The sequence below is a fragment of the Branchiostoma lanceolatum genome, chromosome 1, assembly GCF_035083965.1.
Source record: "Branchiostoma lanceolatum isolate klBraLanc5 chromosome 1, klBraLanc5.hap2, whole genome shotgun sequence".
Lineage (NCBI taxonomy): Eukaryota > Metazoa > Chordata > Leptocardii > Amphioxiformes > Branchiostomatidae > Branchiostoma > Branchiostoma lanceolatum.
This window is the reverse complement of record NC_089722.1, coordinates 24,310,702-24,329,712: the sequence shown is the minus strand read 5'-3', so window position 1 is coordinate 24,329,712 and position 19,011 is coordinate 24,310,702. Positions and strand designations below refer to the sequence as shown.

Here is a 19,011-nt window from a genome sequence, read left to right as displayed (position 1 = left end):
TACCTACAAATGTGTCCTCAGGACCATGTTTAATAAACACTAGAGAGGATATAGCAATACTATCCAAATAAACATTATTTCCTGAAAATTTCAAAACAAGTTTGAAGATGTTACTTACAGTGCTGGCCTCACAGTCAAGTCTGGCAGGTGTCCTGACGTTCCGTCCTCCTCGTTTTCAAACCCCGCGGTGTCAAACACCGTTGGAGCGAGCGCCGGTCTGTGAAATTCCTTTCCTGTGTTCACTTTGGGAAGTTTGTAGCATTTCCATCTTCTGTCCTCCTTTTCGCTTTCCGGGGGCAAACCCTTGTACTCGTTAGCTGCTTTCTTCTCCAGTCTTCTTTGAACCTCTGTTACAACTGCAGTGTTGTTCATGAACGGGAGACTACCTTCCCTCTGGGAGGTGACAGTAGGGGGCCCCATGTCGTTTTCCTTCTTTACGATTGGATGAGGGCTTAACGTCGGCATTGTTCTTTCTCCGGGAAGCGAACTGGACGCCGTCCCCGACGGCGCCACGAGCGGGGAGGGTGCCGCAGAATGAGACGACTCCACCGAACCGGGGGTCGGCAGGAACCGCTTGCTATCGACGCCCTGCCCACCCCCTCCCGCTAGTGGTCCCATCCCCAGTCCCAGTCTCTGATTGGTGAAGTTCTCCTGGTCCACAGCCATGTAGGAGTCGACGGAGGGGGTCGGCGCTCGGTGGTGGAATGGTGTGAGAGGACGTACGCGGGGCTGCTGCTGTTTCTCCTGTTTCTCCGACTTGTCGCTCTGTTTGTGCTTGGAGGAGGTTCCCCCCAGACTGGTCCAGGCACTGTACGTGTGTTTGGACAGGCCTGAGGAGGAGCTGGGGGCAGGACGGCTGGACCCGTGGCCTGACGACCGCGACTTTACCTTTTGTCTGAAAAATACAGAACAAAGAACATAGGTGATTACTTGATAAGTTTTTAAAAAATGATGAAATAAAAAGACTCTTTGTAAACAACCAAGTGTTGTATTCAACCGACATTTTGGTGACTGTCCCCTTCCTCAGGGCAATTCTGACTGTCGGTTGAATAAAACACTTGTGTACAAAGAGTCTTTTTATTCAGTGACCTACCAACCTGATGAAACTATTCATGGATGAAAACACTTATGTGTTAAAGTTTGCAGAGAGATATAAACATGTCATCAGTCATTTGAGACTCAAATTTTTAAGACAGGTAAAAGTCATACACTAGTTCTGACCTGTTTGGGACAACAGAATTACATTGACAACTAGGCTTGGATATGACATATTTGTGATTCTACACTAAGATGCACTAGCTATTACAGACAGACTTTTTCTGAGGTACAAAATAGATTCCAACCTTGAACATTTGCAGTCAACCTTCAGTGTAGGGTCGATGAAGTCCCAGTTTCCGAGGTCCGACGCTATCCCGTTATCATCTCCTGTGTTACTTGCGGCATCAGGGTGTGGTCGTCTGCAGAGAAAAAATACAGTTTTAGTAGGGATATTGAAAAGGTGATAGTTCACCTGTTATGTCAATCCTTCCACAAAATGTGGTAAATCAAAATAAATAAATAAATAAACATTGTCAAGGCCCTGTTTTTCCTGAATCCTCATTTGAGGTGAAGCATGATGCTTTTTCAAGTAGCCAGTGGTAGTGCAATGCGGCTTCGCCCTGTATCATATTTGAACTTCTTAGTGAATATACATAAATGGAAAGAGCATGTTTCCCATTACATGATTCGTTCATTCCTTCAGACCCTTGTAGTGCCTTCTTGGACATAGGGCATACTGTTTCAGTAGCAGGGTATATTTCTATAGGGAGGGGTTCCTAGCCCCTCCCCTTTAACGTAATCGCTTTACATGATTATGGTAGGGTTTTTTTTGGTCACAATTTCATTTCAAGATGAATGAGAATTTACAAATTCAAAGTGACCGTTGCAGGCCTCGAAATTAACTTTTTCCCCTACTGTCCCAACATTGTCCCAAAAGTGGATTTCAACTGTCCCGAAAGTGTCCTGAAGTGTCCCAACCAGGGCCAAAGATATGAACTTAGTGTCGGGTCTGCATTCAGTTCCAGAGGTTCATGTTCAGGTTTGGACCTATACTCAAGTCAGGACCTGAGCCCAAGCCAATCTGTGTTAGAATATTATTTTTAGTTATATACAAAATTGTGTATTGTAAAATAGAAAATTGCATGAAATTTGAAAAATATAATACATACAAAGGTATATACACTCAGTAGTAAACACAAGTTTCAACAAAGTTAACAACCAGAAATATTGTTAACAACCTGAAATAATGTATTTTAATAGGTTATAAAAGAAAAAGCATAATTCTGCAGAGTTTAAAGACTTCATTGATGCGGTGGCTCTTGGGGAGGTAGAATAAATCCGAAAATGTTTGATTTCTAATCTTGCAGGGCAAACCTTAATCAAGTAAATGAGGTGTGACCATCCCTCTGCTGACCCCCTGTCAGGGGAGCAGACATGTGCCACAGCCTAGCTGGGACAGGCTTTCCTTTCACTATGCTGAGTGATAAATGATGATTGATTTTGAGAAGACTAGTACCACACCAAAAACAGTGGGTGGGACCAGTATACAGTTTCACAAGGGAGGAGCACAGTGGCACTCAGGAGCCCTGATTGTCCCAAATATGTCCCGAATTGATTATTGAGTTGTCCCAGGTCAAATTTTGGTGGCCCCGGGACATAGGGACATAGTTAACTTCGAGCCCTGCCGTTGAGTGTTATATCATTTTAACATGGACAGGTGGTCATTGTAGACAGGATTCTAAATGCTTGTGTCAATGAGAAAATTATCAAAGGGACCACCAAAAATTGGTCACATTGGCCAGGTGATCCTTATCTAGAGAAGGTCACTTGAACACATTTGACTGTACACTGGATGATAGTACAAGTATGTGTCATATTTCTGGGACTTGTCCCTGGATATACTAATTTCAAGGCCGGTTCTTATCTCAAATCTCTTCCATGATGTGTTTCTGACATGGCGAGCAGACAGGGGCAATGAATAATTTATACCGCTGACATAAACTGCAATGGTGAACAAGCATAAATCACGGAGGAAGGTGGCCAAATATGATTATCGGTGAACCTGGGTGTCTTATATGATTATAGCTACAGAATTCAAACATACAGTCTGACCTCCAGTCATTGGCTAACCGCAAAACATAAGAGATACCGTAACGTTAAATGTTATGGAATATATAGTCACATATGGTGCCCATAGGATTAACCCGTAGTCTTGACCTTTTGGTCTGAAAATCCATTATCCTTTCATTGTGCCTAAATCTTGTTTAATCTGGACTACATAAATAGAACCTTGACTTGTTTGCTGTTGTTTTTTTAACAGAAAAATGCACTAGTTCACTCTTTGTGTGTGAAAATGTCCCTATTTTTACAGACAAAATATTGGATTCAATGGAAAATAATTCTGCCCCATGCTAATCCTAAAATAGTTGGTCTAGACCATATCAGCTTATGTGTCAGCCTATCACTCTGCATGATAGCCTTGTACCCTACATATAAGTGGCCATAACCTTGTACATAATGGCCATACTTGCGGGGAGTATTGGTCAATAATGTGTCTCAGTTTAATCACTGCTAGAGATACCTGGAAAATGCTTGTAGTGGCAGGTTTTGAGTGGGCAAGCTTTGCAAGTTCTCACTTAGCAAGCTTAAATAGCAGGGTAATAGTCGTAACTGTAAACAGCAGAGAGCAAGGGTCATTATCGACACCAGTCGCACAATATTGGCCATTACGGCTACTTGGATTGATACTTCTACCTCAGTTGACTTCTGGGGTCTACAAGGGTAAGGGAATTTCAAGGCAAGACAAAGTGGGAGGGAAGTTAAAGCTAGTTTGACAATAGCCTAATCCCACCCCTAATTTGCAACTACCCTCTTATGGGCTTTGTCCCACTACAAGTGCAATGGCATCTACAGTTCTTACCTATGTAGTAAATGGTATATGGTATTATTTTAATCTACTGTTTTGTATGTTCACAGTGTTCTGTCTACAAATGTGTGTGTGGAAGTGTTCTGTCTACAAATGTTTGTATGGAAGTGTTCTGTCTACAAATGGTTGTGTGGAAGTGTTCTGTCTACAAATGTGTGTGTGGAAGTGTTCTGTCTACAAATTTTTGTGTGGAAGTGTTCTGTCTACAAATGTTTGTATGGAAGTGTTCTGTCTACAAATGGTTGTGTGGAAGTGTTCTGTCTACAAATGGTTGTGTGGAAGTGTTCTGTCTACAGACGTGTGTGAAGGTGTTCTGTCTACAAATGGTTGTGTGGAAGTGTTCTGTCTACAGACGTGTGTGAAGGTGTTCTGTCTACAAATGATTGTGTGGAAGTGTTCTGTCTACAAATGTGTGTGTGGAAGTGTTCTGTCTACAAATGTTTGTGTGGTAGTGTTCTATCTACAAATGTTTGTATGGAAGTGTTCTGTCTACAAATGTTTGTGTGGAAGTGCTCTGTCTACAAATGTTTGTGTGGAAGTGTTCTGTCTACAAACATTTGTGTGGAAGTGTTCTGCCTACAAATGTTTGTGTGGAAGTGCTTTGTCTACAAATGTTTGTGTGAAAATTTTCTGTCTACAAATGTTTGTGTGGAACCCAGTGGGTGTATCCATTGATTAAGTCTCACAAGCAGACCTGTAGTGAACCCCGTCCCAGCCCCATCCCTCCCCTAACTGCCTAACTCCTACCCTTCCAGACTACCTGCAGGTTGAATTGGCGTCCTGACACGCCTGCCTCCCTGTGTAATTGCACGGTGGTGGAGTGTAATAAACCACCTCCAACGAACCATGACAAAACAGCACCCATTCTAAATGGTTCTCTGGTAATGTACTTGGCTGACACACGCGGTGTGGCCACCTATAGTGTTATCAGAGAGAGGTAGGTCCAGCATTGCAATGACAATTTTTTATGACGTCTTTATGAAGATGGATACTTCAAAGATGATATAGCAATTCACCTTCTGTATTTTAGTGGGGTTGTTAAGGGCTGGTCTAGAAAAGAGGAAAAATTTAGGAAGGAACAAAAAAACAATAAGAAATTGTCAACAATATCTATTGCTACCACCTGAAATTTCATGGACAGCCCTGAACCAGTTTACCAAAAGACATTGACTGATATCTCATCAAGGTACAATGAGGGAATATAAGCAAATCATCATTTTGTCAATTACCGAGTTTATCGGAATTTTATAGGTTTTCATTACAGCTGGTTGCAATGTGTTTGATAAAGTTTTATATCAAACACAACATTAACATCTACGTGTGATGAATTATTAAAGATCAATAAATCACTGTATGTGAAAAATTATTTTCCATTGCCATTCAACAAGATCAAGATCGCGGAAAGAGTCAATATGCTTCTTTCCTTGGCAGTCAAAGCACACTTGATGCTTCCGTATCCGCGATTCCTGCGAGAGTTACCGCCTTGTCGGAGCGAGACAATCTGCCAATCTCCTCGGCGTCCCTCCCTCCCGCCCAGAGCTCAGCAAAATTCATGCCCTACACGCTTGAACACCCCAGCCAATGCATAAATTACCCAGGGCGACAACAGGCTGCTTATAACTAATGTGGCCGCGAGCTCGGCTAAACGACAATAAATCTCCGTTGGGGTGACGGCGATGGGTGCAGCTACGGCAACCCGACAGCAAAACCGTCGCCGGGACGTCGTGAGCGATCACAGGGAGTCGCGGGAGATGGATTGCCGTGCGGCAACGAACCCTGCCAGCAATGTGACATTTCACATTTGGGAAAATGAGGAACGGGTATATTAGATTTGCTTAGAAAATTGTTTTGTCAAAGTGTAATAAACGGGAGGTTGGACAATTCATAACAGGCTCCAATGGACCCAGTTGCATTGTAAATACCCCGCGGGGGAGGAGCTGTCAAGCCTTCCTTATTGGGGGCCAATGGAGGATTTTCTCAAGTCCAATACACATCAGAACCTTATAGTTTTTCAGCTTACCTCCTTAGAAATCAAACTATGCATCACACCTGCAGCTAAAACTATACACAGGCACTGGTTTCAATCATCTACTCATATCGACTGTATCATTTTGTTACATGCCTTGGATGTTTTTCGTTAGAAGAAAATTAGGAGGGTATGTTCGAAAATTAGGAGGTAAATCATGTGAGATAATATAATTACAAATATTTCTGATTTGAATAAACTGCTCCAAATTACAAAGGATGTGAACAACTGCAGTCCCAAAGGTAGCAGTTAGGGGGCTAAAAATTAAACTTGTCAAACTCATCTAAATATGAACCTTTGAAATCTATCTACAACTTAGGCTATCCACAAACACATACAAAAAAACAATAGTAAAAGTAAGCAGACAAACTTGTTACTTACTTGACTCCTGTCGTGACACAGCTGTCCTGCCACACCTGTGTCGCCACTTTTCTCGCCAGTCTCTCGGGCGAGACGTCGCGGAACCCCAGCTCGTCCTCCGCGGCGCGTCCGGGGTTGGCGGGACAGCCGGACGCCAGGTTGCCTGTCCTAGTGCCGGATGGAAGTCCGCTCTGGTTGAGCGGGGAGGTGGGCGGAGTGAGCGACATGGACGACAGCGTGGACATCGGAGCCGAGGCTTTCCCCATCGCAGGCTGGGGAGGATACAAAATATCATTAGCCGTTAGGTGTTTTGTATAGCATTCTATGATTACTGTAAATGGGTAAAGGGTTAAGATACACAGGAAGATATAAAATATCACCATCCACAAGGTGTTTCATACAACGTTCTATGATTGCTGTAAATGGATTTAAGTTCACGGTTTTCGCGGTGACCTCTTCACACCGAAATAGCCTACCCCATTTGTTTCAACCGCGAACTTTAAACCATCGCGGACACTCTATTTTCTTCCTACTGCAGAATTGAATCACCTCTAACTTAATGTGTTTGTAGTCTTACTATTGTTCACCTGCTATCTACTTGACCAGGTCACATTTCCTAGATTGTAACTTTGAACAGTTTATTTTTGGGCACCTTTGAGAGCAATGTTCAGTAAACATTCACAAAAAACATGTTTAGATCATTCTCTATTGAAAAAGACATGTTTGATGTTTAGAGACAGTTACCCTTGGTGCTTCATTTGTAAACAGGAAATTAAAATAATTCAAACAAACACTCCATTATCAATCAATTTATCATATCTACAACAAAAACTAGCCTTAAATCAACTTACAGTAAACAAAAAAAGGAAATATTCTGCTAGCTACAAGTCAGAGATGAGAAAGTTCCCGAAAATGGGGCTTACAGAAGGGTGTGATAACAGCAGTTGACACTAAAATTATGACGTATGCAATGATACTCTTATTATTTGGTACTATATCCTCAGGCTTTTGCTGCAAAGAGCCTTTATCTCCCCCTGTTGGGGCACATATCATGTATGCCTGCCATCTGTTGCTCCGTATGTTTTGACACTGCTCCCCATCTTCACTGAGCAGAACTGCGGTGGAACGTTTCCCCTAACACTCCGGGAAATTCCCATCTATCATGATAACTGCCGTATTAATATCTGCCCAGGCTGGATGAGGCTTGTTTCACGGCCAGGGATTACATTCTTCAGAATAAACTAATCACCGTTCTCTGCTGCAAAACCTAATTCTCTGTTCCTTCCACTTCTTGCCGGTTCCTCCATAATGGTTCTAATTGTGGAATAACCAGATTTGGGGTTGGCGGCACCCAATCATCAATTTGAGTACGAGCTTGTAAAGAAAAATTCATTACGTGCCTTTCGGGAGGGCCTGGGTCACGGTGATTCATCCTGGTCGCAAAATGTCAATACGCTACCGCCGGAATAAATTGTGGTCGGGAGAATCTAATAAGGCCTTAATAACTTTGTCGGCCTTTCTCAAATTGGATGCGGCTAGTTGAGGCGATACCGGAGACAAAATGAAGCTGGCACACTTGGGAGATGGCTGCATAATAAATACCAATCTGAACTCGATTGATACAGCACACTTGCACTTGGAACAGGGAGTCCTAACAAAAGGAAAGATCACATTAAGGACAAAGGGATTATGAAAATTTAATTGACCCTGTCCTGTTTGCTTTTCCATCTTTCCCATCATTTCTCGTACCTCCAAGATTTCATAGATATTCAATTTTCACTTTTCATTTTTGAAATCTTAAGGTCATGGTTACCAATTATATGGTTGACTACACTTTATCACCCAAACGTCATGGTGCATTTAGATGAGCTATAGGTTAAGGGCTATTCCACTAAAAAAGCGACAGGAGTAAAAAATATAGACATACTACTTCCTACAGATTTTTCTATTCCATAAATTTTTGGCAACAAAAACCTTTTTAACTACTTTGAGTTACAAACAGATACGTTTGATGCAAAATATCTGACACAAGATGGGACCCCAGATAGTACTTTACAGACAATTTTAGGTTACAAAGGCAACAAAGCAAACTACAAACAAAAGAATTCGAAGACACTTTCACATCCACTATTACAACAAGTACTGCTGCAAGAAAATTACCCTGCTTAATCCTACAGCCCTGGTAACATGTCTAACGGAAACGCAGCAGTGCGAGGGGACACTGTGGTTGGTAATTACCCTTGCCAAACTGCTGATTTCACAGGGCAGTGTGCGGACACACATGGTGTGATGATGCATGGAGCCATTTGCCAGCCTTGACCAGTCGGGCCGTAACTCCCCATCAACAACGCGCAAGGAGGGAAGGAATCACGCTCCTGGGTCACTTCAATTTGTAGCGGGCTATCCGCGTTTCGTACCGTAGTTGTGTAACTGATGGGATAACTCAACGTCAAGGGAGACCATGGCTGGGTGAGGAAATACCCACTTTTTATAATATCCATGGATGTGGTAGCCATGGGGGAATGTTGTGGCAAAGTCAGTACTGCCTGGTCCAGTATTAGAAAACCTTACACTTTTATGGTTAACCAAACAAAAGCCGATTTTAAAACTACACAATTACCTTTCAGTTTCTACATTTTTCATAGCTCGCCTCAACAATTCTCTAATCTTAAAATGATGTATAAATTCCAAAAATTAGACAAATCAAAGCAATTACATTTGTCCTCATTCCAATGCAGAAAGTCCCACTTTCATTATAGACCACAGTGTCACCATTGTTAAGCCACGAAAGTGGTGAATGGAGATTGGGTGGGGGGGTTGTTAGATTTAATTACTCAGACTAATTTTTGCATCCTGAATACCAAACATCTCTTATAAGCTAAAAGAAAAAAAATGTTTACAGATTTCCATAACTTTTTTACTACATATGATGCAATGTTAATGGCAATTTTAAAATTTAAAAAAAATGTCTGGCAGAAAGATGGTCCCAATGGACCTGATCCATCACTGCTGTCATATCAGTGTGTAATTTGGTAAGTAAACAGGGATGTTACTGTACAAAAGAGATGCACAGGGAACTTTACTCATTTGTAAACAGACATATGAAGGGGAATATACATTAGAGAATGGCCTGATATATTTCCTCATTAGTATTTTAAGAGAGCTTATCATATTTTTGGTATGAATTACAGATACAGTAAAGAAAAGGGCTTTGGCAAGGATATAGCATCCTATTGGGGAAAAGATTTGTTGCACAAACCAAGCACTTGAAAGAAATGTTAGCAGCACACCAACACCCCACTCCACCCCCATTTCATCATGGTTCATTCAAATCGCTATCATTCCATCACAACAGTTTACGATGTAATAAAAACATATTTATCACATTTGGAAGCCAAAGATGGCTTAGCGAATATAAACCTTTCAACGGAATATATACTTGAAGGTGAAAGATGTAATAAGTCTTGATTTAAAAGTATGAACACGGAATGTTGTGCCCTAAAGGTGTCATCTGTTATCCTCTTCCTTCCCATACTTAATTGCATTAGGAAATATATTCACATTTATCATGTTACCTTTGTTAATCTAGGATGATGTTGAGAGAGACAGTAAAATTAATCACATCATTAACAACTTAAATCCCCATGGGTGTGAATTGATATTCTTTCAGCAGCTGGTAGAGATATGTACAGGTAAATCAAAATACTGGCAAACATGAATGATACATGTAAAGAATCTGCAACAGAACAAGGTCTTTTTTTTCATCTCTGTAATCGCTCAATCCACAAATTGCGGCCATGCCAAATATCTTGACCTCTACAGTCACAAATGACCTTGGGATTGACCTAACTTCCTGGTGGTCTGGCCAGTCATGGTGTCAAATTTCTCTGAAGAATACAAGCTTGCACATACCTGCATGGCTAGACTAGTTTTGCTAATGATACAGTTATGAATTTAAGGTGGAAATTACCACTATCAAGGCACAGCAAATCCTCTTGTTCTTAACTTCTTGTTCAGTAAAATACAAGTTTGTTTCTGATCTAGTACTCCATTCATGATTGAGGGTCTGCATGGGGTGTCCACACAACGCTTTACTCTGAATTCAGAAGAACCCCTACGTATTATGCTGAAATCAAGTAAGGCAATTACACAAAATCTGGTTGCCTCTCTACAAATTACATGCATAAGACAGCTGTCCCTATGAATGACAGGATATCAAAACAGGCTGCCTACGCCTTACTGAAAAGAGCATGCAGACCCTCCAATTTTCCACATGTCCGAAACACTTGCCAAAAACGATACCTAAATGGTGCCCACTGGGGATTCAACCTCACAACATTTCACCAAGCAGTAGTTGCATTTCTAGTTTCTGAAGTATCCTGACTCCATCCTGTCCAATGGCATGCTATCTCACATAGGGCAACCTCTATGTCACAGCTGACCTTGTTGGATTAAGAGTTATAGCCAATGGGGGTTAAGGTCTTTGGCAGGTTCCATTTGTCACAGGAGGGGGTGGCAGGGGGCAAAGTTGGGACTGCAACTCACCTAGTTTTCAAGGTTTAGACCCCCCACCATATTTCATGGAAGATCCGTGACAGATGGGTTACATAGCAGTACATGAAGATTTATGATCACTAATGTTGCATATACAGCATGCTGTTGTCACTGATAGCAGCCATTACAACTTATCATGAAGCAGGGATTCCTAACGTTATAATACCGAACACAGTTTCTCACAATAAGGTAGGACTGTAATATTCATGTGATGGCCATACATGCCGATATTAATAGGTATCATTTATCATGGAGGATTTAAATCGATATGGGATCCCCGAGATCACCCAGTTTGCAGAATGAGCTCATATCTTATACCAGCAGTCCCAGTTATCATACCTGCGGTGATGTTACAATGAGTAAGAATTAATCAGGCACAACTTAACAATGGTGTTGGTCTAGGTACAATCTCTGATTAATGTATTATACAGGCTTATCATATCTTATTTGTGAGAGACTTATTTGGATAAACACAGTGGTCTATTTAACATTTTCTTTCAACTAGAGGCTGCGACTGTTGGACAACCAAAAATTTGACAGATCATTCAAGTTCATATACATAGAAATGAATTTCTAAAATCATATTCAAATCATAAAACAAAGGGTCACACAAAGCCATTTTGGCCACTCAACTATCACCATCTAGTGGAAAGGGGACCTAATTAAAAACAACAACTGTACATAATCATCTCACCTGTATTGCAGATAGGCTGGCCCCCCCACTTGCCGTCTGGGTCCCTTCCTCACAGTGGACCATGGGCACAACCACGTACTCAGTAGGGTAGCACATCCGCACACCACCTGTGAATGGGACGGATACTCAGCACAGTGGTACATGCATCAAAACAACACACAGTCTGCAGCAGGACCACATACCCCCTGCCTGTACATGATGTACTTAGCCCAGCATTACATGTGTGTAACAAACCACCTTCAGGGATGGCATGTACTTATCACAGCAGCACAGTACATGTACCTAACACATACTGGTGTGTATTACCAAGGTAATACATCTGTGATGTCCCCACTAGTACAACTAAACCCGGTACCTATATCTGTAAAATTGTTTAGGTACAGACCTAACATCTATACCTAAACAAAGTAAAACACTAGTGGACACCATTTCTTTAGACTAAAGTCAGAGATGACAATTTTGATAACCTTATAGCTGAAATTAAAGCGAAAACTAGACTCCTTCTGATATTCAAATATAAATGCTCATACGAAGATGACAATTTACCACCATTTACCTTAACTGCTGTACCGTACCTGGATTTTTGTTTAGGTACACAGCCCTAAGTACAACACATTCAACCACTATACACTATGGGGAGATTAAAAAGGGGATGAATGCTCACCTACGACAACCTCCACCGCCACCGGCAGCGTGCTACTGGCGTCCCCGGCAGCCCCCACGTCTGCGGAGGCCTGGTCGCTCAGGGGGTAGAAGTGCTTCCATTCGTCCAGAAGCCTCTGTGTGGTGGGGTCGCTGGCCTTGTAGGTGCGCCCCGTCAGCGTGGCATGCAGGCCATATGGACTAAGTAGGACTGCGCAGTGCCAACAAACATGTGGTGAGTCAAATTTTCCAAACAATTTAAAATATGATAGGCAGTTCAGTCTTTCAAAAGTAAAATGCCGAATGGAGTTAGCCGTGTAACAACTAGTGCTGAAGATTCTATCCAAAAAGTTTTATTCCAGATGAAGTACTGTAAATGCAGCAATGTTTGCAGGGATTTAATTTCCTAGTAGAGAGAAAATGGGGTGTTCATGTTCAAGTTCGCGTTTGAAACAATAGTAGCACTATAGTCACATAATGGAAACGCTTTTCACTTGGATTTTGAGTTGGCAGTAAAGAGTTCACTGCAAAAAACGCGAACTTAAAACCAGCGAACACTTCTGCATTTACAGTAAATCAAGCCTGCTCACCATGGAAGCCGCCCGCGGTGCCCTGCACGTTGTTGAGGTGTTGCGCCGACAGACGCTCCACCAACTGGTGCTCCTGGATCTCCACGCTGGTGCATACTGTGCTCTCGCCATGTAGGAAGAACGAGAAAGCGCACGACAGGTACTCACTGAAAACAAGAGAAGAACGGATGAATTTAGATTGGAATGGAAGTGCATCTCCTTCAAGTTAAGCTAACTTTCGACAGATCATGACAAGTACAGATGCTCTCAACAGTACATACAGCTTCAATGTACTACAAGACAAATTTTCCTAGCTCTCTTCCACAAGTACGGCTGCATAACAGAACAAGGCTTCATGTGCCTTCCTAATGACTACCACCATTTCTAGCACTATGCACGTCGGGAGAGTGCCACCAGCCAGAATTGGACCTGACATCCCTTTACACGTGAACCATGTGTTCCCTCATGTATTCTGATGGCACAGGTGACATCAAAAACAGTCGCTGGAGACCCATCACCATGATCAATGGAGAGCATATAATATGCCATTTCCACATGACATATCCATGTGCCATGACGTATACAAGGGTTAGGAGAGACAGCTATTACTTGGACAATGGAGCATTTGTACTGCATAACCATACCAGCAAAGTACAACTATGCTACCTTAAATCAATCAAAATCATACACATCCATACATGCTTAGGAAAAATGCCAAATGTCTATGGCAATTCTACAAGCTAGTATACCATCATTTAGAGACAATTCTGAAAACAGCCCTGTGGCAAGAATATAATACAAGAACCTTGAATATCATTGGAAAGGGAGGGAGGCTTGAGGGATGAATGCTTTGGACATGAGCACTTAGCACCAGTCACCTTAGATTTGCAGAGTTATTCTTTTGAAAATTTTGAAGACACAATATTGGAAGCCCAATATCATGTTATTCGGGTGTACTGTACAATTTACATGTCAAGTGAAAGAGCAAGCTTCTCTCACAAGCACAGCATCTCTATTTTGGTCACAAAATATACAACCTACAAAGGCACGTGTGTTCAGTGTTTATGCTCACTTTCCATAAAAAGACTGGAGCTAACTGCACTTCTTACTTGGCTCTAAGCCATAACAAATTTTGAATAGGATTTTGAGTCCTTTTTCCAGTGGACCAACTCCAGTAACATACAGCCCCCCTCCCCTTACACTATACAGAGTACTTGTTGAAAACACCTGTGATATACTGTGAGTGTACTACAACAATAACCATTCATGGCATAATGATGCTTTAGTCTTTACTGTGTTATGATTCCACTTCCATGTATCTATAAAATCTACAGCCTAAAGGTCAAAAATTATATTAGAGTATCATGTCAACATGATACCTTCGAGCAATGGATGTACAGTAAATATTTATGCAAATTCTATTTCAAAAATTCCTACACTTCAAAGTTTACATGTCACAATCAGTTATCTAAACTGATCCCAGAACATCCCCACATTTTCATTTCAGACCTACATTGCTCTATTATGTCTATTCTCATTGCTTCAACCACAGTAAAACAACACAATCAGACAACAAACTAAGCTCCCCCGAGACGAGACAGACCCATCCCTCCAGCACAGGCCAGTTAGGGACACCAGTGCCAAATTACATTATACATCCCCAGCCTGTGAACTAAATAGCCCTGGTTGTAAAGGATGATCTCTTAGCCGTGGATCTAGTTAAACCGCGATAACCATCAGTATGCAGGCTACGCAGCTACGTGCCCGGTCCTGCGCTCGCCACGATAAGCGCACGGGGGTCTATAACGCACGATCTTCCATAATGCCGCCACCTGAAGATAAAACGAGATTTGGAAATGACGATATTTTCCCCGCCATTGCCCAAGCCTGAAATTCAAACCCTTGCTGCCCGAACTTAATTCCAGAGGTCATGGCACAGACAGCAACAGCTAGGAAGCGACCTTTGCATTATAGTGTTGAGACATATTTACTGCATCTTGTGTAGAAAATGAAGCGTTATCAACTGGGGTAATTAATTAGCTTAATGTGATAGGGAATGGTGTGGGGAGGAACATTCATCATAGACAAGCGTGAATTCATAGGGCTGTAACTTCCTATCTAATTACTGTATCAATCAATTTCAGGGGGTGAAGTAAACAGTCCTTGAAATGAAGAGGGATTCACTGGGAATCGACTCAGGAACTGTGGTTCAAACAATGATGACCCAGGCTCTCAGTCAATACCATCTGAAGCTGCCTTAACAAAATGTACTGGTAAATCCCTCTACAATTTTCCTTTCTATCCACAGGATTCTGATTGAGACTGACAACTGAATCCTCATTCTAAGATTCAAGAAGCAACAACTATTTGACTCATGCCAAAAATCTATCTAAATTTATTTCACCGAAAACTTAGGTTGCTCGATTTGATGCTATATCAAGCTTATAATGTTCTAAATAAAATCTGTACAGCATCATACTTTTTCAAGGAAAAAAAACAAGTTTTCCAAGAAAGTTTGCTACGTTTGTTATTACTAAACTGCTAATTCAGGTGAATGTAAAACTTGAACTTGTAACAATAAAAGATCATTACTTCGAGGAAACCCAGGTATAGCCTGTCCACCTTTATTTGTAACATCTCTAATAATCGCCACATTCCAACTGTAGCAGATTGCAATGCCCTTGGCCAAGGACGTTGGAATTCCATGTAGCACCGCTCCATTCCGCATCCTTCCCTGTAGACTCATCAACCCGCGGAAAGATGGATATTCCGGATCACTCGTGGAGACGGAGCAGTTTGGCCGACTGGGCGGCGGCTATTTGGCCATCAGTGATGCGCGCTGGTGGATCAGTCCGGTCCCTAAGTGACACAATCCGCATTACTGACCCATGCTCCGCAGACACAGGGGAGGGTGGTTAACCTTATGGCGCTGGACTCCTGGAGAGATTCAGTTTGCCCAGGTGTAAACTGCCCAACTGCTGTTACATGAATGGTTTTCCGGTGACGTGAAAGCAAAGACAAGCTGCCCTACCCTATTGATCGGGACACCCAAATGTGCCCCTGGCAATCATAGGAAGATTAAGTACCTGCTATCCGATTTGCATGGTTACTTTTGGATGTATCCATCGGTGGGGGCTACAATTTCAGGCAAAACCACTCCCTGACAAAGACATTTTCCTGGTCAAGCAATGTAACAATCTAAAATGAAGCCTAACAACATCAAAATGGCACCACAAACATGTCCTGATATATCATTACCTGGTCAATACCTTCCTGCAATCTTGGCGTAGTTCGAGACTTATGGAATGGAACATGAAATGTCAAAACACACAACTGCTTGTAGCGATGAAAGTACAGTATATCATGGAACTGGAACTTACCAACTATTTCAGTCAGATTTAGAAAGAACAAAATAAATGGGGAAATGGCTAAACAGCACAAAATTGCACCACAATATTGGTAGGAGGTTATTGCTGTTGGCTATCCTGAATATCAGCTATATGTAAAACAAAAATATCTTTCATAGGCGGTTGGAGTCAAAATGCTTGTATCTATCTTCATACATGTCCCACTTTTTTTTTTTTAGACCCTTCACAGATACTGTCACAATGACTACATGTGCACGCTTCCCTATAAAATTCTAGCTGTTTTATAACAATGATAACATATCAATAACCCTACACTTTACACATCAATTAACCTTGATTTCTAAAATACAATTTCATTACTGTAGAAGAAGTAAATTAAGAGCCAAGTATTCAAGTCCTGAGTTCAGTTGATACTTAAGAAGGCTGAGTACGAACATGCTATGTTGAGATGATGTTAGCACAGAGTGCTGAATGTGCCCCGGGCCCTTTAGTATATCTCACTCCAAATTCCTGGGGTCATTAATCTTGTGCTACAGGCATTCATCATGCAGAACACAGCATTCCAAATTCAACTACTTCTTTCATTGCACAGCTATCTCCACTGCTTTGGGAGACTGGTATGTTCAAGAGGAATTTAGGAATATCATTGCTCATGATGGATAAAATTTACGAGAACAAAAGAAACATATTCTTTTGATTTTCCATTCTACCTGTTGTACTGGAACCGTTTTGTCTTCCATTTCAAACAAAAGCCCACCCTTATCAATCTATTTTTACAATCTGTTAAAATAGTATCTTTTCAATGCCACATCTAAACACGCGCATCTAAAAATGATGCATGACAGTAAAATGGCATTGTTTTGAAATTGCTTACAAATGGCTGTGTTCTTGAGTAGCAATCCGAACATTTTCTCTTCTTGCAAACAAGTAGTTTTAAACTCTGTGCGAAATTGCAATGGCAAAATAAAAATTCCATATAAAATTAAGAAAGATTAAGCTAAAAGCTTCTCTTTGACAACCTCCCAGTATGCCATCCGTCAGCCTTCTACAGCCGAGGTGCCGCCATGTTAACAATTCTACACATGTACAAAATCATGCCACTTGGCAAGAGATTTCCCTTCAGGTTGTATAATGACATTTAGGAATGAATAATTGATGTCCGCCCCAGCACACAACTCCAAGGGCACTGTGGCCAACCCCGAAAACAAAAGGGAATGCGCTCAGCTACAAATGGCAAACAAGGAAAAATGCTGATCCAGCATTTTGAAGGAAGACTGAACGAAACATTTTACACTTATTCTCAAAGAATTCCCTCTTTTCCAGTTGTGTAAACTAGGGCATTTATAACACACTCCTTTTCATCTTTTTCTCATTTAGATGATTTTCATCTGATATGGTAGGTTGCTTGATTAAAAGACAGCACAGTAGCTATGCATAATATGCCCCAGATAAATTCCAGCAACTTCAACAGGCGAATGCATATGTTAAATCCAAGTTATAATTGCTTTCAGATCTATGCCAAGGTTCCTTCATGTATGATCATATCTGGCAGGTCTGAAGCCTCCGTACATATGTTAGATCAGATAGACAGGTGTGACTGATATCCTCACCTCTTGCACTCTGCCATAAAATATCTGCTATAAATCCCATCCCTAAACCCTGAAACAGCCACCAGCAAGCCCTATCAGTAACGAGCCTAATCATACCACCACCTCCGAAACAGCTGGTCATACCTGGCATTTTGTGTCCTTCTAGTGGGTTTAAGGTCATATGGATGATGTTATGTCCCTAGAGAGTTCCTTCCTGGTATCATACCATGCATCTTTAATCAATACTGCATGTACTGTACACTAACCCAAGTGTGTGTGTGCTGTAAATCGCGGCAAGCTTCTATTACTCTGGGTGGGACACTGGCGCCTGGATTTCTATCAGGTGACATCAGTGGTGATAGTCTAACAAACCCTAAACAGAAGTTCAATCCTGGCTCCTTTTCCCCTGATCTTGCACATTTCCATATCAGATCTTTCCTCTGCTACATTCTGCCACTAATCCTGGGTAAACTTGAGGTCAGCAGTTGTTATAGCAACAGTGGTTGTCATAGCAACTGTTGCAAACTGTCTCCTGTCAACATAGCAAGGGGCAGATTGGCAGGGACAGGCCAGGGGATGAGGGGAGGGGACTGTTATAGGGGAGGATCCATAAACTATGAGAGGGAGGCTGCTCTAATGGATACAGATAATCACTAGTTGAACTACAGACAAAAACATGGTTAAAAGATGAATAGAATTGATAGGCCCATGCAAGGACATTTGGATCTACTTTTCAAACAAATTTTGAATTGACCCTGTATTTGTATCAAGTTTATCCCAGAAATACCTGTTTTCTGCTCTTCTTCTTAACCTGTTTTTGTTTATTTTCATGTTTACGTGGAGAAACCAGAGGTCAGCTGAGGCAGGCACTTTGCTGCTACTTGGTGGAATTCTGCCATCTCCACCTTTGGCCCTTAAGTTTCCTGCCACATTCCAAGAATGCTACAGAGGACGCTCAAGTACCCACCGATTTATCAATATTTAAATCACAAGTCCATTCCTCAGTTAAACAACAGCGTGTTCCAGTCCTGTACATTGCCAATGCATGCTACATGTTGTACTGTACTTCCATACCTGTATGAATCTGACTGAATAAACTGAAATATTGGCACAGGGTTTTTTACTTTCAGAAGGAGAAAAGCTGCCATTAGTTGAAGAGTCGTACACTTGTTGAAAGAGTGAAACCACAAGAAGATGACCAGGAGTTAAAAATAATTCTGAATCTAAACAAGGTTTCTTGTGGCC

At 41.6% G+C, this 19,011-nt stretch overlaps 1 protein-coding gene across 1 annotated transcript in view; it reads right to left on the bottom strand.

Moving 5' to 3' along the window:
* The window catches only part of LOC136443301 (mediator of RNA polymerase II transcription subunit 13-like), a 52,421-nt gene that overhangs the window by 17,577 nt on the left and 15,833 nt on the right, over positions 1 to 19,011 (bottom strand). Inside the window, exons 5-10 of the mRNA XM_066440489.1 lie at positions 12,831 to 12,976; positions 12,263 to 12,451; positions 11,599 to 11,705; positions 6,372 to 6,622; positions 1,344 to 1,457; positions 119 to 895 (exon numbers count right to left, since the gene is read on the bottom strand). Coding sequence (XP_066296586.1) covers positions 119 to 895; positions 1,344 to 1,457; positions 6,372 to 6,622; positions 11,599 to 11,705; positions 12,263 to 12,451; positions 12,831 to 12,976 — 1,584 coding nt within the window. The remainder of the gene's footprint in view (positions 1 to 118; positions 896 to 1,343; positions 1,458 to 6,371; positions 6,623 to 11,598; positions 11,706 to 12,262; positions 12,452 to 12,830; positions 12,977 to 19,011) is intronic.